This window comes from Solea senegalensis, linkage group LG21 (assembly GCF_019176455.1).
Source record: "Solea senegalensis isolate Sse05_10M linkage group LG21, IFAPA_SoseM_1, whole genome shotgun sequence".
NCBI lineage: Eukaryota > Metazoa > Chordata > Actinopteri > Pleuronectiformes > Soleidae > Solea > Solea senegalensis.
In genome coordinates, this window is record NC_058040.1 from 9,343,220 (window position 1) to 9,370,968 (window position 27,749).

A 27,749-nucleotide genomic window follows, 5' to 3' on the forward strand; every position below is an offset into this window, starting at 1 on the left:
AAGCAATGTTTTTAACAATATCCTTAAAATATGGTGCATGTCTCCAGTAGTGTCCTGGCAGAATCATGTGACTTGGCTTGATGATGAACAGTCTACAGATCCTGGTGAACTTCCACGCACATGCCGTGTACACCAAATCGCGGACCCTGGTGTGCTCACGTGTCATGTTCCTGTGGTACAAGTCTGCACTCAGGGAATGGGACGCATTCCTACCAAAGAGGGCGAGAGCGATGCTGCAGCTCCCTCGGACACGTCTGGTCACCACGTCTGGAGTCGGGGTGTCAGCCAGTTCGAGGGTCGCTAGGTCGCTTAATACTCCACCTACTGGTGGGACGGAAGTTCACTTTGTGCATTCACTTATACCGGGGCCTTTAGTTTTACTCACTGGGAAATTATCCAGTATGGCAACCCCTGATTTGATACATCTCTAGTGAATTTCAAGGCCATTGATGATGAATGATGACGATGTAGTCTACAAACCACTGTTTTGGTCTCTCTCTGTCACAGGAGAATGCAGCTGTCACGAGGGTTATTCCCCCGATCCTGTCCATAAACACCTTTGCCTCCGCAGCGACTGGGGTCGCAACGAAGGGTAGGTGCTCTGTGCTTTTTCCCAAAACACATTCCTTGCTCCTGAATATTTTCTTTTCCATAAATGAAAGATAAGATAAGATAAGATAAGAGAGTCCTTTATTCGTCATTTACATTGTCACAGCGGCAACGATAGTAAAGATAAAGATAATATATAATAAACATGCATTTCCAAGAGGTACAATATAGAAAGATTAAACAATAAGACTATAAAAAGTTAAAAAAATAATGTACATTATAGATAGTTTCCAGAAAATAAACAGAATGGGCTTGATATTTACAGTATACACATAGTTTAAACATGGGATATTCTATATGTATATTGCACGTGGGATGAGTAGCCTGGTAAAATGTTCACTGTGATGGATTAACCAGACTCAGTGAGCTGATAGTATTAAAAGTAATGGGAGTTAGAGTAGAAAATCAATCGGTAATAACCAAATGTAGGTGTTAGAAATGGTCACCAGATGTGAAATATTAGCAATTTGTATAGTAAATGAGCTCAGACATGCAAAGGTGCCCTGTGTCGTCTTTTAAGTTGACGAATTGGACTTGGAAAGGTACTCGGAGGGGAACGGTAGGAGGGATGTTGTCGTGTGTGATGACATGAAAGAGTCGTAATAGTGTGCAGAAGAGGGGATTGATAACTTAATAAGTAAAATATAAGTGAAATAAGCTATTTTTTCTGACACTGGCTTTGTCGGAGAGGTTTGGTTTCTCATTTGTTTTCAAGTAGCAACGGTCTTATACTGCATGTGTCTCTCTGCTTTCTCTGTGTGTCAAGTCCATGGCCGTACGCTAACTTGGAGAAAGGCTATGACCTAGTTACAGGACAGCAAGCCCCAGAGAGGATCTTCAGGTGAGTCCTTCTTCTTGTTTTTTTGTTTGTTTTTGTTTAGTGTGCAGGACTTCTGTGTGTCAGTGCTCTTGGTATATGCATGCATGAGTGTTTGTGACGCAGCATACAGACGAGCGTCCTGCAAGATATACATCGACACAGCCGGTCGACACACAAATGCACCTCGTGCTGTAGTGCAGTCTCACCCATGTGGGCTCTTGTTTGGAGAAATAGCCAAAGGGCTCATCCAGGCCGGACTCCTTTCAAATGCTTTTACTGCCATTTTGGTTACACAAGTACAAGGGCTCAAAGGATCCATTCGGTATCAGCCAGCTGTCCTTTCCGTTTTTTTTTTTGAAGGGTTTTATAATGGTGGTCTGTTTTTTTTTTTATGTCATTTTATTAAAGTAGTGTTTTAGGACCTTTTTTTTGGTTTCTAATGTAATAGTTTGGTAACTGTAGGCTGTACCATCAGTGAACAGGTTTGTGGTTATTGTCATGTTATAAAGTAGAAATCAATTCCCCCTTTTTTTTTGTCTTTAGTTTCAAGGTAGCACTGTTCACTTTGTATAATGCAGTTTTCTGTGTATCAACCACGAATTAGACTTTGAAAAATGCTGATTTGCACCGCTATTATCAAGCTAATACACGGATATTACCTTGAAAAATAATATTACACTCTCTTGCCACAGTATTACAAAGTCATAACTAAACTGCAATGTCATATTTTTCCCCTTTTCTTTCTTCGTTTTATGACTCAAATATAGCATTCACATATTCCGCTTTGCTCACATTTTAGATGACTTGTTTTTCCCCGTTAAGCACTCTACACGTATATTTTCTCCAAGTGCTTTGTGGAGTCATTGACAAACCTAAACAAATATATTATGAAGATACATGAACAATTCTGCCACAGTGTGCGACTATGGCTTTATAATCAAGACTGTGTGCGGATGGGTGCTTTTTTTTTTTTATATGTCTTATGATGATAAAGAGATTTTATGAGGAAAGCAACTTGTGTAATTACAAAAAAAAAGGAAACCGCAGAAAAAAAAGTCACTATAATGGTCCATAAACAGCACAAGTAATATTTTGCCTATACATCCTCCAAAGGTTAGCGTGGTTAATTCTACCTTCAGTTGTGTGCAATTGTGTAATTTAGGTGCTTTAATTGCTTAATTCTGCGACATTAATCTTAATTTCACCCTCGCCACAGCTCAACTCCACTGTGCAGACAAGGAGTTGTTCTACTCCTTAGTATTTTTCTTTGCTCCTCTTCACACTTTTACCTACGGGAGTTAAAGAAATGAACTCCCAAACTCACGCTATTTGTTCTGCACAAAGCACATTCCGTCTTTCAGCGGCCCAGTGGCACCAGGCTGGACTCAAAAGTATAGCCATCGACACACGCTCAGGTGGAAGCCAAATCTGCTGCCTCATTTAAGAGCTTTGTCCAGAGTTTTGAGAGATAGAGAGTATGACTGGACCGGTATGAGAGCAGACAAATCAGTCCTGTGGACTGAGGCAAAGACTGCATTTCTCTGCAGCTGGTCAGTGTCCGTGTCATTCCTCCAGGAGCTTAATCGTAACAAGGACTGGTGTCACAGATGGGAACCTTTTTTTTCTTTCTTTTTTTTCCCCTGTTCCTAATGCAGCGAGGACAAAAAAGCATAATTTGATCAGGAGCGGAGCCAATTATACAGCATGTGATATTCACATTTAATATTATTAAATGTGAATAGAACACATTTTGAAGGCAAATATGATTTGAATTGGCAGATAGTGAGGGAAGGTTACATGGAGTGAAAGGTATTTAGATTGATTGATTCGACCGGCAACAGTGATTTGAACATGATGAAGGATTTTAACACTAGGGCATTTGTTTGACCAAGACGCTCTCCAGCATCACGCACTGGATGAGCATGAAAATAGACGGTCTCACCTACAAGACCAACATGGGGGCTTTCATGGGAAACTGTGTTTCTGAATAGATCACAGTTGAGAAATAAGCCACACATTTGGTGTTGTTTGCCTGTTGAGATGCATAAAGTCGCCTCTTTTTTACTGCATGTAACTGTGGAATTAGATCTGCGTCAATGTTTTTCAACGGCGCTTTTTAAGAAGCAAACAACAATTGACCCACACAATAATCATAATACACAAGAAATTGTGGATTTAATCGTTCAAATTCCAATCATTGCAAAAAAAAGTGTATTTTCAACGAATAAAATACAACAGCTTTGAACGATTAAATGGATACTGTGTTGCTTGCTTCGTGAAAAGTGTCGTTTGATAATAACAACACAAAATCTGATCCTTCAGAATGCACTGCACTGTTGTTGACATAGACAAAGCATTGAAATTGTGGAACTCATTGGACACGTGTAACTAAAGGGTTTGCAGCACATGATGCTCCACCTATCAGGTCTTTTACAGGTTATGTATCAGCAATATTTAACCGTGGATAAACATAGATGATAATGTGGCAAAGGGGGGGGATATTGAATGAGTGCGTTTGATGAAATGCAATGCCCTGATTTTTGACAAGCACAGTAATTCAAGCTTAATTATAGATTGCCTGTAATTTGCAGTTCTGTTGCCCACCTGCTCAGACACATTAAGAGCATATAATGCAAAACACATCCGTGTTCTTTGTGATACTGCGACGCCGCACCAGGTGTTGTTTTTCCCAAGCGGCAAATCTATGCTCTCAGTGGGGTGTCATCCCGAGGATATTAATCTTCTCATAGGAGACGCATCTCCATCAAAACCAAATTATTATTTTTTTTTTATGCCATCCAAAGCCTGATGCTTCAAACATTAGCGATAACAACTTTTCCTTTTTCCTCAAAGAAAAAAAATTAAAAAAGCAGCAAGACCACATCTACTTCTCATGTATTTCTCCAAGTAGAGTTATTTTTTTTCCTACTGTGACAATTATGTGCCACGAAGGACTGAAATCAGTGACAAGCAGTGGAACTTATTAAGGCTGTAGGGCTTCTTGCCTCAGTTTGGCTAGAAAGGTGAATTATAAAGAATTCATAATAAAAATAAACACATATTTTTCATTGTTTCTCACTAACCTCTGTATGCTTTGAATTCAAATCTTATTACAAGAAAAGTTTTCACCAGAACTCTTGTTGTTCTGCTCTCCTCACTAATCAATACAATATGAAAGCCCACGCATGTCTGTTCTGCAATTTCCTCATTAGATCGAATGAACATTATTTGAATACCGGCCATTATAGCGTATGAATTGCACCTAATTGCACACTATGTCAGCAATTAAAAAATGCTAATTTCTGCAGCCGCTATCTTCGCACGCTTACGCCTGTACACATAATTACACTGTATATGATGAATTATACAGTATGCGCTTTTGTGTCGTAACACAGTGTGAGAAAGGGGCAGTAAATTGACTGATATTCATGTCGTGTGGTTCTGCCAACACAGATCAATCTACAGTCTGGGCCAAGGCTTGTGGCTGCCAGTCAGCAAGAGTTTCGTGGTGCCACCAGTGGAGCTGTCAATCAACCCCATCGCCAGCTGTAAAACAGACGTGTTGGTTTCTGAAGATCCGGGGGAGGTCAGGTCAGTCTGACTCAGCTCAGCGCTCTCTCCACCACTGCTAAAAGAGGAACTGGGTGTTACAGTTTCTTTATTGCTTGGTTTATATGGACCCACGGTGTAATAGTTCTTTGCACACAGTTCATTATCTCGATTATTTTGAACGTGTTCAACTGGGCCTGTCAATCAAATGTTCAGTTGTGATGTATTGCGTGATCGTCCGTAGTTAACTGGCTATTAACTTCAAATGAATCTGCTGATATTTTTGCTTTTGTCTGTGATGCTCTCATCAACACGGGAGTATGCAAATATGTCAATTATTATTGCTATCGTAGCACAGTGCGGTGTCCAAATTCGTACTTGTAAAGGTTAACCTCATATCCGTGCAGAGTGCATCTCATAGCGGCTCCTCTCAGCTCCACACAGAGAGTGAAAGAGAGAGAGATGAGCTTTTTCCCTTCCTTATTTAGAAGAAACCACATGCTGCCGGATCTGAAAAAGTCAGTGTGTGGAATATCCAACTTGAAACTAACTTGGCAGTACTTTTTTAATGAAAAACGATTTAGTCAGATCCTAGATGATGAATGTAGATGAAGATTTAGATCACAAGGACTGTATGCTGGTGAGTTTGACGTGATTTTCAAGTCACGCACAAGAAATATTGTTGTTTTTCTTTATTCACGATTGACACGATGATAGAAATTCACCACGATTAACTTATTTTAAAGTGCTCTAAACCCAGATAAGCGATAATATCGTATATTGTCCTAGTGTCACTAGTGTCGACAGTGACCTTCAAACTAATTTATTGCCATTAATTACAACGCAAAACAACATCATCATTTCTATCTTATATATCATCTTCTTATATCTGTGTGTCAATCAATATGAAGTGGTTTGCCTGTAACTGTAAACACGTATAAACGATAAAAGTTAAAAACGACCTCATCGAATGTACATCATCACATGGTGAGACATTTGACTCACAATCGTGAAACGTGAACGTAAAACGTACAGTAAATGCGTGCTCTGTTTGGCTTGCAAATATATTTATTAAAAGTAAGACAGCTCAATTAAAATAAAAAGCAAAGTAGCCATTAAACATTTAATCGGGTCATTAAATCCTTACGAGGTCTGCGATTTAGAGGCTTAATGTGACAAAGGCAAAGCATCATTATAAAGTCCTGGACCGTGCACACGGGGATCTGAAAAGCAAATACTCATGGGTAAGGAGTGTTAACAAAAAGATGATCGAACAGCAACACAGTCCAATAACAACATATTGGTATATTTTATTTTTTTAACCACGTGCATGTATTGCACATTGTAATTGGAAACAATAGCAGTGTGATTTTAGAGCGTGAATCACTGCACTGTCATTATTTGACCAAATGAGTTCACGCCGCATTTTAAAAGCGTCACGTAATTAACACTGATGGCCACGATGGATGTTTTTAATTAACATTCCGATTTGGAGAAGCAAAGTCTCATTGATACCACGGTGTTGATGCTGGAGGCTGTGCACTCATACCACATGGACGCAAAGAACATCCTGCCAACCACATCTGGAAGCAGCAGGAGTCCTGTGAGCTGTTGGCGTGGAAAATAATGTTCTTATTCCGACTGACATTCCATGAAAAACACCCCTCACTTCAATGTCAACTTTAATCTCCAGGCGTTGTTATCACGCCATTGTTTGGAGTTCTTATTTTTTTTCCCATATGGCACAGTATTTCCATACAAGATACATGATTCATGTCTGAATGATCGTTTTAGAGTTCCGTTCATCCAAAAGTGATGGAAATTGACACTAATGATTGCATAATGTGGTCTGGAGAGGTTCATACTATCTTCTTTGTCATTGAGTTGAGTTTAAATCTCATTTAGTCACACAGGTAAAGTAAGGTGTCAAGTGTAGTCGTCGTCAGAAGAGTCATGTGATGTTACTGTGACGTGTCTTGCTCAGCTGTTTCTTACACAGGCTTGTCAAGGACACCACATCCCAGGTGTGGGACAGGATCTAGGCTCCCTCACGGTCACGGTGGATGGTCCTTGGGGCCCGGTTCTGGATCTCGATGGGCATAGTCGTCCCCTGCTGTCTGGCAAACCTTTGTAAGGAACAGCTGAGACACGCCGCAGTGTCATCACATGACTCTTCTGACGAAGGCTACAGTTGATGGCTGAAACGTGTTTGTTTTTTTTGTTTTGTTTTTTTAAAATAGGGACCAGGCATATTACTACGACATGTTCATGTAAATATACAAGATTATAGCCAGTGGCTAATTTCCATCTTCACTCCCTTGGCATGTTGATGGTAACATAAAATGACAAAGACAACAACAAATAAGACGGGACAGCAGTAAAGACTGGGACAGGGTCACACCTCACAAAGACATTTTTGACTAGATCACACATAATAAATATAAAAATACACATTACTTAAGACAAGCCAGAATAGTCAAAGTGCCTAGTTTTTTTTTTGGTGATAAATTGCGAAAGTGCCTAGTATAAAAGTGCGGAGTATTTAATGCTTAAGTGCAAGTGCTATTGCGGATCTCCCGTTGCCAAGGTTCTCGTGATCTTGCACATGGTTTTAAAGTGCATGGGTAGATTGCACAAAGCCCTATGGCAGCACAATGGTAAGCAACCATACTCTACCTGTCTGTCTGTCTAAATGAAATATAAGCTCATGGATAATGTTGCGTTTTTCATCCGAACCACTCAGTACTTTGCACAAAAAGCCACAACAACGTTTACTCTGTGAGTGCTCTAACGTATGTGTGTGTGTGTGTGTGTGTGTGCGTGTGGGATGAAGCATCGCTTACCACGCAGAAAAGTGCGACATACATAAACTGTTGTGATTATGATCCACTGCCCTGCTACGGCACACTTGCAAGCACAGTACAGTATGTACCTTTTGACTAATGTGTAGCGTCAGCACCTGGACGAACCCGACAGAGGACGACCATAGCGACAGAAATGCTGATGATGTTGATGCTGCTGTCACTGTCACATCATGACATCCTTATTTAACGCTGCACAAAACTTTTGCTCTGGATGTCATGAGCTGCTTCGCGAAGGAAGACACTGAAAACAACGTATTTGAACTGTCTTGACATCAACTAACATTAGTTTTAACCCTTAGCCGCAGGCGCACCCTTGGTAAATTGCTGTGAGAATAATACATGACGCTTTATATGGACATCCTGGGGGTGTTGTGTCAAATTTCTAATAATAACAATAACAATAATAATAATAATGATCATGAACTTTATTTGTATAGCACCTTTCATACAAGGATTGTGACTCAAAGTGCTTCACAATAAAAGGTAAATAAGATTGACAAATGCAAATACGACAGTAAGTCAAAGAGTAAAAACCCTGTTTTAACTTTAAAATAAACGAAAAATGCAAATAAATCACAACACAGGGTGGAATAAAAAGGTTGTAAGTCTTCTTTTAAAAGTGAGCTGGCTTCCCTGATATACAGTATAAGGGTAGTGTGTTCCATTACCCTTAGATATTAAGGGCATTAGGTGTGTTTATATAGTTGGTGAAAATGTTCAAACATATCATCAGATTGCCCATAAATTGTGCTGAAAAAAAAACCCCGGATATAAGACATTCTATATTGCAAATACTTATAGCTGTATGTTTTAACATAGATATGGAAAAAAGTGTTCTAACGGTTAAAATAGAGTTATTTTGCAATAAAAACACTCTTGGGTGATGCAAAATCACCAGTAAACTAATCAATAATTCAGAAAACCTAAGTTGTAGCAATCACTGAGTTCAGTTGTAATGTGCAAATGTGCAGATACTCTAATTTAATTGATCTTTTTCATAGATTTCAAGAAATTGTAGGACACAGGAGGACACAAGTCCCCGCTGACCTCTCCATCAATTAGCCATTGCATTTGCTCAGTGGGTTGTGAGCGGTGATCTCAAGAGAAATGCTGGACATTGTGGAGCATGTGTGTGTCACATGTTGAACTGATCAGGTTTGTAAAGGTCTCAGTTGAAAGCCTGCACTTTCCATTTCGCTTTGAAACGCATTTGCTTCTGTGGTGCATTTTCTGTCACTCAAGTGCGGCTGTTATAATGCATATAATGGAAAGACCTTGTTGGATGAACAGCACATCTCTAGTTGCAAATTGAGAACTTCGGCAGAAAGCAAGAACTTTTCTCCTTTTTTTTTTGTTTTTCCCTTGTTTATCTCGCAGCAGAGAAGCTCCACTTGGGTTACGGGAAGTTAAGCTATTCATCAATAGTGCGGCGATGAAGGTGGAGAGCTTTTGCTGCTGCTGCTTCCTGAAATTACACCGGCATTGTGTTCCGAATACACTGGTTTGACCTCGGGTGAGAGAGGGCCATTTACAATATGCATTCACAACAGTTTGAGGCAACATTGCGTTATTGCACATCAACCGTCATTGTGTGAGAAGCGAAGCCGTCCGTCTGTCCGTCCGCCTGTCTGAGGAAAACTAGTCTTAAACAAGGTCAAGTAGGATTTTAAACGTAGTTTAAAAGTTTGAAGTGCACGTTGTACAGAAGCTGATCAAACGCCCACGTCAGCCGGAGTGATACGTTACCGTCTCCTTTATTGTGAACAATTATTTTCTGTAACACTGTCGGATGTGTTGGATTACTGTGAATAATGCAGACAACTCATTATCCGAAGCATTTTTGTGGAACAAAGTCCCACGGGACCTTTGGGAGTTTCTGGATGATGCACTTCTCCAAAGTGTTTATGCAGGCATTGATGTAGTCACTCAGTCATGATAGACATGCTGATATAGGAGGTGGTGAAATGTACCGTGGCTGTGGCTTTTTATGGGATGTGTCCTCATTTCGCTCGTGCCCTTCAGCTCACTGACAAAGCGCGGAGAAATTTATTCCATATGAAATAGATAAGTGAAGGTAACTGTCAGCTTAACCAAGCAGTATTTTATTCTGATTAGCTGCCTTTAATAATCTCTCTCTCTCTGTGTGTGTGTGTGTGTGTGTGTGTGTGTCTTTTCCCCTCACACTGGACATCCAGTAAAAGAAAAGTGGCGCATGTGCATTTTAATCAGTCGTCACACACAAATCCATATTCCTTTTGTATCCCGCAGCCACGACGATGTGTTTAATTTTATTTGTCCAGTGGATTTCAAATGGAATAGAATGTATTTGAGGTGTTTGACACATTGGAAATTGTCTTTTTGGTTTGCGATGAGATAAATCCGGACAGATTTTCCTCTGTGCTGCTCTTAGTGAGAACAATTTTCTGCTGGGATGTCGTGAGTTTTTTTTTCTTTTTTTTCTTACTTTCGCTTTTGAATCTCAAGATATTCAGGTAATTTATATATTCTTTACTTACGGCTCGGAAATCAGACGAGGAGGCGGCACAGCCCTGCCTCAGATAAGTAGAAGGCTAAGCTTACCCGCAGGTTATACACACACACCATATATACATATATATATATAGCACATGTCAATGGTCTGCTTCACAGAGTAAGTGTGCACAATATAGAGATGATGAAGAATAGCATAAAGTGGCTCCATGATTTGGTTTCATTAACTTGCTTGAGTAATAATCAAACAATAAAAAAATAGCTATCAGTGCTAGAAACATATGATAAACCTGTCTACCTATGCTTCAAAGTAATTTTTTTCCCCAGTTTTATTACACTTTAATTACTTTAATTTACGTCGATAATCTCTAACATTTATACACACCACACACTGGAGAGCGGCTATCAGTGCAGTATTTTAAAGCATATTTTCACACCAAGAAAACAGCTTATGTTTGTTCTTTATGAATCCACGGGCTATAGTTTACCCGTGCTTACAAATCAAAGAGCTCTTGTAAAGAAATATACACAGATAATCAATGGATTGTGTGCATTACGCAGTGAGAATCACACACACACACACACACCACATCGTATCAAAAGGAACACACATCTGAGGGAAGTCAAGGTCAGTCAGCCAACTTTCACAAAAAAAAACTCATCGTTTTGAATTAGCCTCCGGTAAAAAAAGAATCTCTCAACAGTATGACTCGTTCATTGTAAGCTTTGTCACACTTAATAAGGTTTCAGTTAAGAGTGAAACCCTGAACAGAATCTGAAAAACATTATTGACCCCTGCTAGGAAATTGCCTTTTTACAACATCCATCCATCCATCCATCCATCCATTTTCTACCGCTTTATCCTCCACATAAGGGTGAAAGGGAGACTAAAAACAAAAAAAAATTAATAATTTTTGAACTAAAAATGTTCAAATGTGTTATAAATGTTCATAGTAAATTTGCCAGATAGATAAATGTCCAAGTATGCAAAGTTATGAAGTAGATTAACAGAGAATGAGCTATAAATGGGGCCACACAGTGGTTGGTGTCGTGGTTACAGCAAGAAAACCTGAGTTTGCGACCTGGTCAGAACAAGGGCCTTTCTGCATGGAGTTAACATGTTCTCCCCATGTGTGTGTGGGTTTTCTCCGGGTTCTGCTGGTTTCCTCCCACAGTCAAAGACAAATTGAACACTCTAAATTGACCGTGAGTCTGAGAGTGGATGGCTGCTTGTCTCTATGTGACCCTGTGATGGACTGGCCAGTGTACGTGTACCCTGCCTTTCGTCCTGTGTCCGCTGAGATTGGCACCGAGCATTTGAACGAGAGGGGAAATGGGTCAAATGTAAATTAGCAGTTGTTGAATGTCAGCACTGAGCTTCATGTGGCGCATTATCCAGTCCGTTCAACAAGAACCACGTGTCGAGCGTAGGGCACATTTTCCATGACGTCGAAGAGTTTTGACAACATCCACATCTCTGCAAATCCATGCAGAATATCACGCTTTTCACCCCCAAGACTGAGCCAGCCTCTTGAATCATTCTCCAACTGTCAGTGCCTTGACCTTGACTGTGTCGGCCATCCCCGAGCCTCTGCCCACGATCAGCTGACCAGTGAAGAAAAGGATGCTGGCCACCACAGACTCAAAACATCCATCGCATGGTCCTGCAGACGTTGAAGGTCAGGGCGAGGACCACCTGGCGTGCATCTCTTCTGTTTGCTGAGCTGCTCTGTGTTTTGTCCTGATGGTGTGATGAGGTGTTCAGTATGTAGAGAAAGTGCAAAGCAAAAAAAGTAACTTGTTATATTTTGCTGTGTTCCGTGTTTTTACAGCTGTGTCAGTGTTGAAGTTCAAGCTGCAATTTCTTTGTTAAAGCTCTAATGTGTTTTTGTTCTTTTTCTTTTTCTTTTTTTCTTAGGTCTGCATTGGCCCGACAATTTCTCTGGGTTTCTCATATAGGACTTTTTTAAATTCCGCCCTGCACACAGGAAGTGATTCATTTTATGTCAAGGCAGACTGAGGAAACGGCGAGATTGTGCTAGTGAAGTGAGACGGCTGTGAAAAGATTTGGCGTATGAATAAAAACACAAAGAGGCACCGACGGAAAAATTCAGAGTCGAATTGTACTGCTCAAAAAAACAAAACTGTGCATGCAGACCAAATAGAGGTAGAACAATAACATCTAACAACCAAAAATAAGACACGGCGGTTTTAAACTAGTCTAGAAAATGCACTCTGTAAATTATCAAAACATTTTTACCAATTATTTTACCAGAGTGTGTTTCATTGAAATAATTTATGACACTCGTTGCCCGGCTCGCCATGATTAAAAATGAATCTTGTCCAATATTAGCCTTGCATCTTTTGCTGATTATTGTCGAGCCAAAGCCAAAGTGTGTCACAAACACCTCATAAATATCAAGTTAGACATTGATTTAAGGACGACGCAATTACACGTGACTGACATTTTTGTCAACAGGGAACTTTTAATAACCCAGCGTAACTGATGTCACGCCACAGCGGTGATTAACGGCGTCACTCGCTGTGACCGAGTGAACCATCAAACTGCGCCGCTGCCAATAATCTAACGCGGCTGCAAGTGGCGGACACCAGGAAAAATTCAAGCACATAAATCCATTTCACCACACCCCCAGATCTCTGTCAGAATGTTTTATAACAAAACCAAAGGATTGATCTATCAATCTTTTACGTTATCACTGAGATTTATCTACCTTTTTTTTTTTTTCCCCACACAGAAGTGTTTTTTTTGTGGTTGTCTTTTTTCCCCTCAGCGATTACATGCTAGCGTAAAGAGAATGCACTTTATTCAATGACGAAAGTACTTGATGAGAGTCAGCATATTTGCGAGGAGCTGGAACAAGAGCATTAATCAAGTGCAGGGGCAGACCAATAACGGGCTCTGTAATCATGCTGGAGCAGCGCTCTAACTTTGGGCAATGTCGCCTGGTCATTCATCATTTGGAAAAGCAAGAAGCAGAGAGGGAGATTAATAACAAGTACATTAGTCAGTGTTTAGATGCAACCAATGAGCTTCTAGGTCAAGCAACAGAGTCAGAGTGCCAAAAGTGATGCTCTTGATTAGCTAATGATTTGAAAAAGAAAGGCTGTCAGCATTTGAGACCGTGTTGATCCTGGTAACAATGCGTATTGTTTAAACGACTTTGTGGAGTGATGCATGGTATGGATTGCTTTTTCCTTCCTATTGGGTGCCTGTTAATTAAAGAGTGAGACCCAAGTTCGCAGACTCCGTTTCATAATTTAATATGCTGCACAACGTTTGAAAGAACTTTCCAATATCCTTACTTGTTGTTGTCTTCCAGATTGTTTTTTTTTTCTATTTCCTCCATCCAAAGGGAAAGCCATTTAACATGCACCTCATAGCTGAGGCAACCCATTATTTCTGCCTATGTCTGCCTTACCTTTCCCAACCCCCTTTTCTCTCTCGATTAAGGAGACATTTGTCAGCATTCTTTGTGCCAGAATGCCATGTGTTGCCTGTCTAATTCAGGAAAAATGACTTGTTAAAGAGAAAAAGAATAAGACATGACAAGCAAGTGTGGTTTTTTTGGGGTTGCCAGATGTAGATGTCAGCATATACAGGAACAGTTAAATAAAGAAATTAGGTGTCCAAGAACATGATCGCGTCCTTGTTGTAGTACCTTCAACAACAACATGCAATTCAGCAGTTATATATATATATATATATATACACATATATATGTATATATACGACATCTCCTGAATCAAGCATGTTGAACAAATAAATAGCCAATAACCTCATGGATCAGTTTGTTTCAGTTAAGTCACAAAAACCTCTTGTTGGGCTCAAGAAAGATAATTATTTGAGGTAAAAATAAATATCTCTCAAAGGTTAGACTAACTGATCACTACTGTAATAAGCCTACAATTTAACATTTTTTGAAAACAATAGCAGTAGCAGTGTTTCTCTCTGCGTTACGCCGCCATCTAAGTCCAGCAGCCAGCTGGTGATTTGTCACTAGTCCCGCAAACCGCCTGGCACGTCTAACCATGGACGATTCCTGAACAGGACTCTGCCGTCTTTGCTTCCAAAGCAGAAGCGGTGCTTTAGAGGTGAGCCCGGCTGCATTCTGTTGGTACCGCTCAACACAACGCACCAAATCAGGCAGTCTCTCTTACGGAAAATCGCATTCAGAGGGCAGGTTTTATCATTTCCACAGTGTGCAGTGACTGAATTTGTTCCACGCCTATAGCCTATGCCCACTAAGTGTTTCATTGATCTCTGCCTTTGGACTTGCTAGATCTTTGGCTCTGGAACATTGGCTTGTTTCCCCCGAGCATATAATCGGTCACTTTGATTAGCTTTTTCTTCGGGGGGGGGGGGAGTATCCCGCGGTATGTAGTGGAATGTGATTTGGGAGTATCCGGTGCCCGAGTGTCCGTTGTGAACCATTCGGTTCCAATAAACTTGGTATCAAGTCAAGCACACTGAATGTGGGCATCAGAGAAGAGTGCAAACTGTTCCCTCTGCTGTTTGTGCTATTCATCGAGGTCTTGGGTTTACTCCCTGACAGGGTCACGTTTCCACAGATTCTGGATGATGCAGGCTTTTTTTGGCTTCAGTGGTTGATCTCTGATGCACGAGCAGATAGTTGGCAGCTCAGTGGGACAGTGTGACACATCAATATCTCCCGGTCTAATTCCCTATAGGCATGAACCTGCACCAACATCAAATAGAGAGCTCTGTTTTGCCTGTTGCCCAGAGGAAGTAAATCTGGGCTAATCCATTTAGCTTTTTTGCAAATTAGGCATGAGAATGATGAAGCCTAGCTGCTTTCATTTTGGCCTGGGCTTAATAAGAAAGGAAATAATTGGAAATGTATATTGATACTAATGATCATTGACGTATGGAGCAGTGGCAGCAATGGTTATCTGCCTCTTCATATAGTTGGCAATGCTTAATTAAATCCAATAATTGAAGATAATCATTTTCTGACTATGGCTTTATGATGAAGATATATATTTTACCCAACTCGTTTACCAATGCTGTGTATTTGAGCTGAAGAAGACCAGAAACTGCCTTAATACAGCAGAAATGTTTGACTTTGCATTAATACTTGGATTTTGAGTACTGGGATTTACTGGGCAACATTGCCCTAACCCATTTTTAACCCGTTCCCGCAGGTGCACCCATGCTAAATTGCTGTGGGAATAATACACAACTCCTTATAAGGACATCCTGGGGGTGTGTCTTTAGAGGTCACATATTATTCAGGCTTTGTGCTGAGAAAAAGGATATAAGACACTCTATATGGCACATTCTTATAGCCTCTGCATGTACCGTACGTTTTAACATAGTAATGGATAAAAGCAGCCAACATGCTCTGTGTTCTAAGGGTTAAAAGGGTTGGACGGCCCAAACAAAGCCCAATCTTGACCATAAACAGCTAATCCCTAACACTAAACTTAACCTAACCACAATTCACCTCCTCAAAATGGACTTGTGCCCCATTAGGGCCAGGTTTTTGGTCTCCTCAAGGACGACTGGTCCTGGCAGGTCAGTGTTGATGCTAGAAAAGGTCCTAAAGAGGTTATAAAATACAAGAGCACGCACATATTCAGAACGCGCGACAGTGATTTGTTATCTGCACAAAGCAGCGCCAGAGAAAGGTTTGATTTAGCAAAGCAGACGTCCTGATGGGCTGTCAGCGGATCGCAATACTTCACCGCTCACACAAGAAAGATCTGCCACTTACACACTGACATACAATAAATCTAACATGAAAAGCAAATATTTAATTTGAAAAATGTTTTATTCAGGACGAGCGCGACGTGTTAAAACAGAGTAAAGATCTGCCCGTATCTCTCCACGGTGCCCCTCTTCTTTCATTACATGAGAAATGTAGCATTCCCACCTTTTCGGATGAATTTTAATGCTTTCACATCTCACCTTTGCCTTCAGCCAATGACAAGGCCACAAAAACCACTTCTTTCACAAGATTCTCTTGCACTAAATACAGAGGCATTAACAGTTCAATTTGCCACCTTTGCTGATTAAAAAAGACGAATAACTCTGTGATTGAGGACATTTTGATCCACTTTACCAGATCAATATGTATATTTTTGGTACAGTGGCCCCATTTCTAGTGTCTTCTTTGAAATGAGATTTCCACCTCGGCACCCAAGCTACACAGAGACAAAGACACACGTCCCAACACAACAAACCCTCTCTGCTCAGCGGGGCATCTGTCTTCACATCATTCGGGATCTTGTTTCTGTTTGTAGAGTCAAGTCACCCTCACAACACACTGTGGTCCCCGTGGTCCCATTGCAAGAGACAGTTCTTTTGATTTCTTTGCAAAGAAAAATGCAGGGGTTGCTTACCCCTTCTCTCACTGTGACAGCAAGCAGCTGAGCTCAGTGTATGCCTGAGCATACTGACGTGCACACAGCAGCTCAGCTGCACAGGATTGGACCGACTGGCATTTCTCGGAAGAAGGCATGAAGGAAATGTCATAATTCCTTCTTTGTTTGTGAGGATTTTTAAACTGTAGCACCGACGGTGTCAAAGTCACACGCACACACACACAGCGTCTCTATTTGTAATGAAACCCAGTTTGAAGCGAGAGCATACTTTAATTAACCGTGTTGGTGAAGTGAAATATCTGCAAAAACATGTGATTTTCTTATTTTGCACACACAGCCATGGTCTTTCGGAGGCTCTGGTGGCTTTTCTGATTTTGTCATGTCTGTGCAGCGCTAGGATGCACATCCTAGGATTTGTTTTAACCTATGTTCGTCTCACAATGACTTGCTTTGACTGTGGCACGTTTCAGTACAGCGCCATCATCTGTTCTGAAATGTAATTTTATTGTCTTGTCAGCATACCATTTGGGCAAAGATGGAATGTAATTAATTACATTTACTCGCGTTACTGTAATTGAGTTGAAACTTGAAACTTGAAATTGAAACTTTGGCAGTGAGTGATGAAGACAGGTGAATGAATTGTGAGGACAGGTGAGTGATGAGGACATGAGAATGATGAAGACAGGTGAATTAATTATGAAGACAGGTGAATGAAGAGGACAGGTCAGTGATGAAGACAGGTGAATGAATTATGAGGCCTAGTGAATGATGAGGACAGGTGAGTGATGAGGACATGACAATGATGAAGACAGGTGAATTAATTATGAGGACTGGTGAATGAAGAGGACAGGTGAATGAATTATGAGGACAGGTGAATGACGAGGACAGGTGAGTGATGAGTACATGAGAATGATGAAGACAGGTGAATTAATTATGAGGACAGGTGAATGAAGAGGACAGATGAATGATGTAGACAGGTGAATGACTTATGAGGACTGGTGAATGACGAGGACAGGTGAATGAATTATGAGGACAGGTGAACTGGGACTAATTAAGGTCCCTGAGTGAGTGAGAAAGTTAAAGCATTTGTGACCTTTGACCCATTTTGACTGATACATTATGTGTTTACATATTTTATTTTGTCAGCACTTTAATTTGTAAAGGTTTGCCTTTAATTATAAACAATTCATGTGAGATTCAGTACCTTTTACTCAAAATAAATTTTAAGCAAGCTATGTTTTTTACTTTAACTTTTAACTTACTTTTACTAAGATGTTATCAAATAAGTGGATCTTCGACTTGAGTAGAATATTTCAGCACTCTTTCCACCTCTGCCATTGCACATAGTCAACATGCTCAACATGGAATGATAACTGGCCTAACACTGAAGTATTGTCATTATTATGCATTTATTTCCACCACCACGCTCAGCATAAACACAGCTTTACACGTTCAGTCATGTTATAAATGTTATGAATGAATTCTGGGGAAAAAACAACAACAACAAAAAACTTTCATTCACTGTGGCTTAATTAAAGTTTAGTTTAATGCAAGGCTAATAAAATGTAGGCACATTGCCACAAAGCTCCCCGTGGAGTCCTGTTTTATTTGGCGATCTTACATGTCAGAATCAAAATTAAAAGCATTATTAATACTAATAATGATGATAATAATAATAATAATAATAATGTCATCTGCACAACCAATCATTTTTTAACATTGAGTGTGAATGCGTGTGTTACCCTGTGTCTTTGCTCATTCGTTCCTCTGCTGTCTTCTATGCCGATTGCCAGCGAGGGCGGGTCTGGATGACTTTGCCTTGGATTAGTGGAGAGTTAATGGATGGGGATTGCAGATTCCCTGGGCTCTTCATCAACACACCATGTCAGACACATACAATTAATGCCAGAGCAGAGATTAGTCCCACCGTGAACCAGCATGCATCACTCCTGTAAAAAAAAAAACAACAACAACAACAACCTTTAAATCAGCTGTTTTCTTTTATCTATATTCTTTGCTAAACACTGCTGTCTGCTCCAGCACAACACGTGCTCTAGGACACACCAGGGTTGGACTACAATTTTATGTTTTTATTGACATTTGCCTTTGCGCTGTCAATCACAACAGGAAGCTGAAGCACTCAAGAGTAAACACGCCATGTTAAATCATCGCTTTAGTGTAGAGGCCGAACAAGGGTCTTTCTGCACGTTCTCCCTGTGTGTGTGCTTTCCAGTTTCCTCCAGTTGTCTGTCTCTATGGCGACCTGTTCATGGTGTACTATGTCAACTGGGATTGGCACCAGCAAACTAATGTTACAGGATTTCACGACAGAAGATGAGTTCATCAATTATTATTATTATTTGTTACCACGTGGAAATGTGTCGAAAGTATTTGTATCTTCCTCATTTTAACTGGTTGTTCTATAAACACTGGGATAACTGCATCGGACAGTTGTTTTTAGCCTGTCTGTTGATATAAATAATAATAACAACAACAATAATAATCACAATACATCAGATTTTTAATGTGTGCAAAAAAGGACCGTGGTCGGTAATAAATTAATAAACTGAATTAAGTAATGAATGTTAAAACTATGGAAATGCCCTGTTGGAACAGGTGGGTCTGGAAAGTCTGTAGTGGGAGGGAGTTCCAGAGGGTTGGGGCGGCAGCAGCGGAGAAGGCTCTGCCCCCTAAGGTTCGGTGCTTTTTCAAATTGTATTAAATAAACTATGATAATGATAATAACACATTTTATCCTCATCTATTCCAGGGAGGAGGCCATGATGTCCACTTACTTTGAGACAGTAGATGACCTGCTGGCGTCATTCGGGCCGGTCCGTGACTGCTCCAAAGATAACGGCGGCTGCAAGAAGAACTTCAAGTGTGTGTCCGACAGACAGTTGGACTCATCTGGCTGCATGGTAAGTGTATTTACGTGTGTTGTCTTGTTTCTACGCGGTTCTAAACAAGTTAAAAGCATGTGGTTCTAGCTATGGTTCATCTAAGACTAAACTGTACGTGGCTGGATTTTTATTAAGAACATGTACACACACATCCTACAGTCATTCCACCGTGATTGTGTTTGTGTGCATGTGCGATGTCCAGTGTCAAGTGACCGATGGGCCGACGAAACACCGAGTTATTCTCTGGTCTGCTGTCAGCACGACAAGTGTTCAGGTGCAGCTAACTAGCCGGTGGAGCTCGGGGGGGCTGACTGACGATTTCTAAGGGACAGGAGCGCACTGTCGCAGAGCTGAATTCAAAGCTGTCACTCTGGCAGAAGACACACGAGACACACATGTGCTGTCTCCTGCATGCCAGCAGTCGAGTTTGTTATGCCCCATCTACTGGAGGGGTGCCGGACAATGACAAAGGGAAAAAAAGTATATGTATAGATACATATATATGTATATATATAACTATTTGTATAGCTACTTTCATGCAAGGATTGCAGCTCAAAGTGCTTCACAATAAAAGGAAAATACACAGGGGGGATGAAAAGGAAAAGGCTAAAGTCAAAAAGTAAAAAAAAAAACCTGTTTTAACTTTGAAATAAAACACAAGATGCAAATAAAACAGTAAAATACAACAGAGGGTGAAATAAAATAGAAAAAGGCTCGAGTCAAGAAGTCAAGAGGTTAAAACCCTGTTTTAACTTTAAAGTAAACTATATATAAACATATATATGTAGTATATAATTATATATAACTGTTGAGACAGAAAAGAAAGCATATGGAAGTTCAGAGGCGTCAAATTGAACAAATCCGTAAAGTAACGATGTTTTGTCGCATGTTACCATTTACTGTATTCATTTATCGTATTGCCATTTACTATGATGTATTACTATGCAGAATATGCAGCGTCCATACTTCTATTGTGAACTTCACTGTTGACCACCATACTACATACAGTAGTGTTTTATGACTTGTTTATCAACGTGTTTGTCTAACATTCATGTACATAATTTCACTTTTTCACAGAAAATAGCTTTGTTTGCACCGCGGTGCCTATGGCGCCAAAATGCATAGGGCCGGCCCTGTGTGTACGTAATCATTTCTCATAGTTTAGGTCGGTAAGTTGGTACTGCGGGTAAAAACTTTAATGTCTCCAAGGGGAAATTCGGTTTGCAGACAGTAGTCATATAGGAATAAAGTATAAAGTTTATCACTCACAGTGTCGGTGCTTGTTAAGAGCTGCAGCAGCAGATGAAACATTGGGATTTGATTACCCTTTGACAGCGGGAATGGTCATTTTTTTTACATCGTGATTCTCATTTTCATTCAGAAAAAAAAAAACACATTTAAAAGGATTACTGTGTGATATTTGTGCGGATCTGTGAGAAACAAAGACGTTCTCTTCGGTCTGTAGAATGAGATCAAGACATTAATGAATCTAAAATGATAGTAGTCTGTATTGGGATTTCAATAGAATTTCCATTACCTGCTCAGGCCTAATACCTACAGTATTGACTCCTTTGAGATGAGCTTCTCTTTCTTATAATTGTTTTAGATCACCCAGGCTGACACCGGTGATATTACAGCACAGCCTGGCCTTTGTTTTCCGTGTTCGACACTGAGATGTCCAAACTAATAAAGGAAGAATAGAACATTTTCATTTAGGTCCTGTTTGCAGCTTCCTTTATGAAAAAAAAAACAAAAAAAACTGATGCCGAATGATCTTTTCGCACGTGCCGACTGTTTTATACCCCATTTCAGACATGCTGCTTAGTACTTACTACAGCACTGTGCAGCTATAAGACTGATTAAGTAATTAAAGTATAGAAGTGATATATAGTATATGTTTCAAAATACTGTTTGCATAATCACCTCTTTTAAACGCATGAACCCGCCCCCAACATGAATGCCACTCGTTAAATTTGCATGCCATCTGCTGCATACTGTCTCTGTGTTTGCGATATTTCCAAGCGACGCATATTATTTTATGTGCCGCTTTGCAGTCGTGTGTATGTATGGACTCTTACACTATCATTTGTGTGCCGTGGGCACTGTGGGGGGCCCTCACACTGTTGTAGTTTGTGCCCTGATATGGATTTTTCACAGATATCGTCTGCTTTAGTCTCGTGTCTTGTTTTTTTTTGTTTTTTTTTTGCCTTTGAGAAAACCTCGAAATCTCTTTGCGGATATGACGGCTCGCTTCGTTTTCACGTTCCCAGCTTGCGCTATCGTCTTGAAGGAAATCTGTATTTCAGATATTGCATTGCTGTCTCCTCCCATCGACGAAGCTCTTCTGGGATATTTACAGGAGCGGGGTGACGGGGAACTCGCGATGCCAGGCTTTCAACGGCGTGAGGCGGGCCCGTGTCGTAAAGTAATTAAATTGATGAGGCATCTCAATTGCTTGAGGATGGTTTGGAGAGTCATTAAGGGCTTGGACAGGGCCATAAATCGACTGGTCTTTTCACTGTTTGTGTCGAACCAAAGACAAACACTCATACAGCCATTTCCCTGTTTTTCTGTCTTGTTTCTCAGCTTTTAACTCTGGAGGAAACAAGAGTGTCCAGGAAAACTCCTCCTCCTGCACATTTGTTACGCTGGCGTTATGCAGTCTGTCGTTTTGTGTGATACCGATGCCAGTTAATGAGACACAGCCCTATTAGTGACAGTCCTGTTAAGCCTCAGCGTACACTACACGTTGACTGACAGGTTTGCTGTTGTGCCTTTTAGAATGAGCTCCATATAATACAATATTTGAACCTTAAACTCACCTCTTTTGTCTTTCACCTTGATGATTTGAACCTGCACAATTTACCTCCCACTGAATTAGTGTGACAAAAAAAGAGTCAACATAAATAAACCTTAATCATATTTCCCGTCAGTCATCATGCCCACCCTTTACACAGGCAATAGCTCGAGGCTGTTCTTGTTCTCTTTTAAGCTTTTGTTTCCATTCCACGAGTAATTGCTTTTTGCCCACAGCTTTCTGACAGTTTAATATTCATCGCCACGTCATAATAACACAGTTCTTTACATTTGTTTGTTGGTCCTCCGCAAGTGCATTGATCACTTATTAAGTAGGCAAATGTGCAAAGACGCACAAATAAAAGTAGCTCCCAACTGCTGCGTCTAACTTTTAACACTTTAAAGACTGTAGGGACTTGACCTTCTCATTAATATGATGCATTATCATTCATGATGCATTTTTATTTTTCAATTCAATTCAATTTCATTTATGCAGCCCAACATCACAAACACAATTTGCCTCAAAGGACTTTACAGTGTGTACAGCAAGTGTCCTGTCTCTGTCCTTCAACTCGACAAAAACCCTTGTACAGGGGAAGAAAATGGGAGAAACCTTGGGGCAATGGTAGTTCAGTGGTACAGTGAGTCTTTCAACTCAAAGGTTGGGTTAGATTCCTGGCTCTGCTATAGTCTACATGTCTGTCCCTGGGCCCCACGTTGCTCCTGACGGCTGCGTCGGCAGCGTGCGAATGGGTTTGAAAGATGAGTGATAGAAAAATGCGCTGTATGGAAGTGTGAGTGAATGGGTGAATGGCAAAACTGTAATGTAATGCAGCTTTGAGCGGTCACCGAGACTAGAAAAGTGCTATACAGTAAATACAAACCATTTAGCCCAGGACGGAGGTCACATGCACAGGTGTCACATGTACAGAAGATCACAGAGAGGAAGAGAGGAAAGAGAAGAAAATAGAGATTTCACAAATCGATAATATGAATAACAATTACCGCCGTCACTATTAGTTTCATCTCGTCCAGGGTGTGACACGCACGACTGGTTGCAGCTCCTCACGTGAGCCTCAGAAAAGGACAAGCCGTGGATAGAGGATGGATGATTTTTAATAATATTAACGTTACCAGTAATGAGTAGCTATATAATATGTAGTAATGGTTATAGTTGTATTATTTGAAGCTCTGGAATCAGGGATAGCTGTGAAATAAAAACAATTTGTACAGCAAAAAATTGTAAACATTGTATTTAAACGAACAGTGTGGTAGAATTTGCATTCTATAGAGGGCTGAGGGCCATAATTGTGCGTGTATAGTTATTTTACATTAAACCATATGCCACTAAAATGAATCCCATTTGAGTAGGCGGAGAGAAGTGGACCACGCCGAGTATAAATAAAATATGAATGAGCACATTTTAATGGGCCTTATTCTTCAACGTCTATATCTCACAGCAAGCCCCTGAACGTAACATTTCCACACACGGCCACGCGGATGGCGTAGTGTGACACCCGTGTGTGCGTGGGTTTTCTCCGGGTGGGTGTTCTCCAGTGTCCTCCCACAGGGGATTTAGGGATTAGGCAAATTGGACTCTAAATTGAGCGTGAGTGTGAGAGTGAGTGTTTTTTTTTTGTCTCTATGTGTGGCCCTGTGATGGACCTGTTCACACTGCTCCACACCTTTCCACCGATGTCAACGGGGTTGTCTCCCGTGACCCTCATGTGGAGGATAAAGCGGTGGACGATGAGTGAGAGTGAGTGATTCTGCATATACAGCACTATTTCACAGTTTTACATACAGCAGCGTGCAACTACTAGACCCATACTGTATCCTGGGACAAGAATTATCACTTTTAATAAAGAGAACAAAAGACAAAAGAGAGACTGCATTCATATTAATGCAGTCTGCCTTGTTCAATGTTCTTCTTTCCCCTGGACTTCACTTAATAGTATAGCAACACTGAACATCCTGTCTCACTTTCATAGGATATAAATTATACATGTTTTCAGACTGTAAAATGATTCAGAAGAGTGTCATACCTCCGTGTGTGGCTGATTAATATTCAGGCATAAAGTACTGACAGAGCCCTCTTGTCTTTGAAGAGTAACTCGGAGGATTGTGAAGCACAGTTTTATTACTTTTTTTCTGTGTTTTTCTTTTTCTTTTATTTTATTTTTGGCAGTTGATGTTATTTTAACCGTCTTTCTCCCAGAGGGTGTGCTAACTCAGAGGTGTGACATGACACAAGCGGTGCTTAAAAACCGCTGTCGGTGTCAGTCGCTCACAGCAGTCAACTGCTCTTAGTTAACATGCATTTGCGTGTAATTATAATGTTGTCAAAGACAGAGATTTGGAGACATTATATTACTCTTTTTTTTTTTCTGTCACTGATGCTGCTGCCGCTGTTTCCGCTGTTTCCGCTGTTTCTGCTGTTGCTGCTGTTGCTGCTGTTGCTGCTGTTGCTGCTGAGGCAAAGTGAATAACAGATGGCTTATTCTTGTGCTCGCTAACCTCAGCTTATAACAGCAGCTGCTGTAAGTGCAGGTTAGCCATTTTAGACAGGTAGTGGTTTTTGGGTTGTTGTTGTTTTTTTTCTTTTTTCTGTCTTCATCTCGTCGCCCATCAAACACAGTTTAGAGTTTAGCCTTTTTTTTTTACTGTATGGTAACAATATTCTGTGCAAAACTATATACTGTTATGCAGTTTGTCATTGTGGCCTGCAGTTTCCAACTTGAAATGTTTCTTATTCTTTTTTTTTAACCTATTTGTTTATGAGGATTTTTTTCTGAACAGTTACAGTGTCAAGATGCAACATAAAAAAAATATAATTTTTTCGAGTTCTTATTGTCAAAATCAGTCCACTGTCCCATTTTTTCTTGTAGTCTCAATTGATGTGTCAAATTTTCCACAATGCACAGCCACTGCCCTTCGGTCAGGGGTTCTGTTCTATGCCATAATCTCGTAATTGCTTTTTTTTGCTTGCTGTTAGTAGCAAGAAGGTACTTGTCCTCTTTTTGTAGTATAAGTTTCCTTAGTATCTTACGTTTTCGGTATCTCATATCCTGGTGTATGATGGTCAGTGTTGGGAACGTTACTTTAAAAAAGTAATTAGTTATAGTTACTCACTACTTCTTCCAAAAAGTAACTGAGTTAGTAACTGAATTACTCTATAATAAAAGTAACTTGTTACCTGGGAAAGTAACTATTTGCGTTACTGTTATAAAATATGTCAAATGTGTATTTATGTGTATATATATGTATATATATATATATATATATATATATATATATATATATATATACATATATATGTATATATGTATACGTATACATATATATATATATATGTCAAGAATTTGGATTTTTTTTGTGTAGTTTTCACAAGTCAGTTGAAATGAGTAGAACAGACAGAGTACATAACTTTCATATTTATTGCACGTCGACAGACAGCAAGATGTTTATCCTGCACTTCAAGTATTATCTTTGTAAGAAAAGTAAACAGTTACACCATATAAAGTGCATTTAACTCTAGCAAATTAAATCAAACTCTCTCAACCTGAGACAACAAAAGTAAACTTTTAAACAACAAAAAAGTGTGTTTAGCTCTGTAGTCTTATTCTTAATTAAATAAATCAAACTCTCAATAATCGGTGTTTTTGGCAACTAACTTTGTAGATGCGTGTGCCATTGTGAGATAGTTCATTAAATTAGAATTGCGTACAACGGAGTTTTTGCTCCGGGACATAATGTACACATTACATGTACGTTCTTGCCTTTGATCACAATGAACTTGAAGAAGTGATTTTATCGCCACAAACAATGAAAATGCCAACTTTACATCGGAATCCTGACTCACCATCTCTGCTGCTTCATCGAGTCTCTGTTTAGCAGGTGTGTGTGTGTGTGTGTGTGTGTGGCGCGTATGCTGGAATGTGTGAAACGTGACTCTGCCTTGGTCAATCATAATCGCTTACCTCGTTATTAACCCGCCTCCTCACTAGCTGTGAGCCAGGGGTGCGTTGGGATTACACAGTTTACTCAATCGATGCATAGTAACGCACCGCATTTTACGTCCAGTAACGTTAACGGCGCTGTAACGACGGGAAAAGTAATTAGTTAGATCACCCTGTTACTGAAAAAATAACGTCATTCTTTTAAACGCCATTACCTAACACTGATGATGGTCTACATCCATGTGTCCACAAGATCTCCAACATGGCTGTCGGTTGAATACCAATTCATTCGTAATCTGATCATATTTTTCCAAATTGAATTCTCTCCAAATCCAGGAACCGGTGGCCATGCATTGCGTTTTACAAATATGAAACTCTGTTATTTGTTCCTTCAATTGCTTCTTTTTCCCATTTTTCTGTAATATACAGAGTTTATAAAGCTGAGATTACCCTCATATGCTTTCTGGAATACCTCAACAATGGCGTTAGCTGTATTCGTTTTTGTCTCCTTCTCAAAATAATCCCTAAAACAATCTAAACCGTTTGCAGAATGTTCATTTAATGCAGTTTCACAATTACAAGATGATGATGTTAGATCCTCCATCCATCCTTCTTATCCTTTTGGGAATGGATCTTTGTTAGGATTAAAATAGGCCAACCTTTATGGTCATATCAATAAATATAATGTTTCTAAATTATCATGCCTTTTTTTTTTATTATTATGATTATTATTGACCAGTTTGTAAGTGGGAGAGTGCATGAGATGTGCGCCGTGCGAACAGCCAGTGGTGTCGACTTCTTGTTGAACCTGTGGTCAGCGTAGCATGTCATCCAGTGTGTTTTGTGTGTGAAAGGGGAAATACTGATGCACTTTCTCAAGTCTCCCGGGGCCGCTCGGTGAGCTTCAAAACTCTGTGAACACGGCGTTTCCTGGCAGCTCGCCATTTTTTTTTCCAGAGTTTCACTTTGACAACTGCAGCATATTGTGGTTTCTGTGCTCTTACGGAAACGGTGCAGTGTTTTTCTTTATGGCACATTGTTGCATCCTGCTACAGTATCTGTCTTCCTAATGGAAGTCCTCGGAGTCTGAGCAGATGGTGGGATATTAGTGGCATATCTTTCATCAGTTGATGTCCCTTTTGGGACATGGTAAACTTGTTCAGATGCTGTGTTGGCAAAGATGTATTTTTAAATTCCAGACCCCACCTGAAACTGTAATTCTGGCCTGTCAAATTCCAGTTGTTTATAACAGCTTAGAGATGACAGATATTGTTGCCTTCAGTCTCATTCTGTGACACGTGTATGGCACTGTCTTGGAGTTTATTAAAAATGTGTAGCACACTCCAGAAGTCAAGAATTAAACGATGAGTTGTCAGCATGGAATCAGATTTCT

At 40.1% G+C, this 27,749-nt stretch overlaps 1 protein-coding gene across 2 annotated transcripts in view; it reads left to right on the top strand.

Annotated features, from left to right (window-relative positions):
• The window catches only part of LOC122758175 (astrotactin-2-like), a 170,213-nt gene that overhangs the window by 59,789 nt on the left and 82,675 nt on the right, over positions 1-27,749 (top strand). Inside the window, exons 6-9 of one of the 2 annotated variants that reach the window (XM_044012144.1) lie at positions 508-592; positions 1,376-1,450; positions 4,883-5,020; positions 19,469-19,619. In XM_044012144.1, coding sequence (XP_043868079.1) covers positions 508-592; positions 1,376-1,450; positions 4,883-5,020; positions 19,469-19,619 — 449 coding nt within the window. Of the gene's footprint in view, positions 1-507; positions 593-1,375; positions 1,451-4,882; positions 5,021-19,468; positions 19,620-27,749 lie in introns of those variants that run through there. The other variant, XM_044012146.1, reaches the window with a different exon arrangement.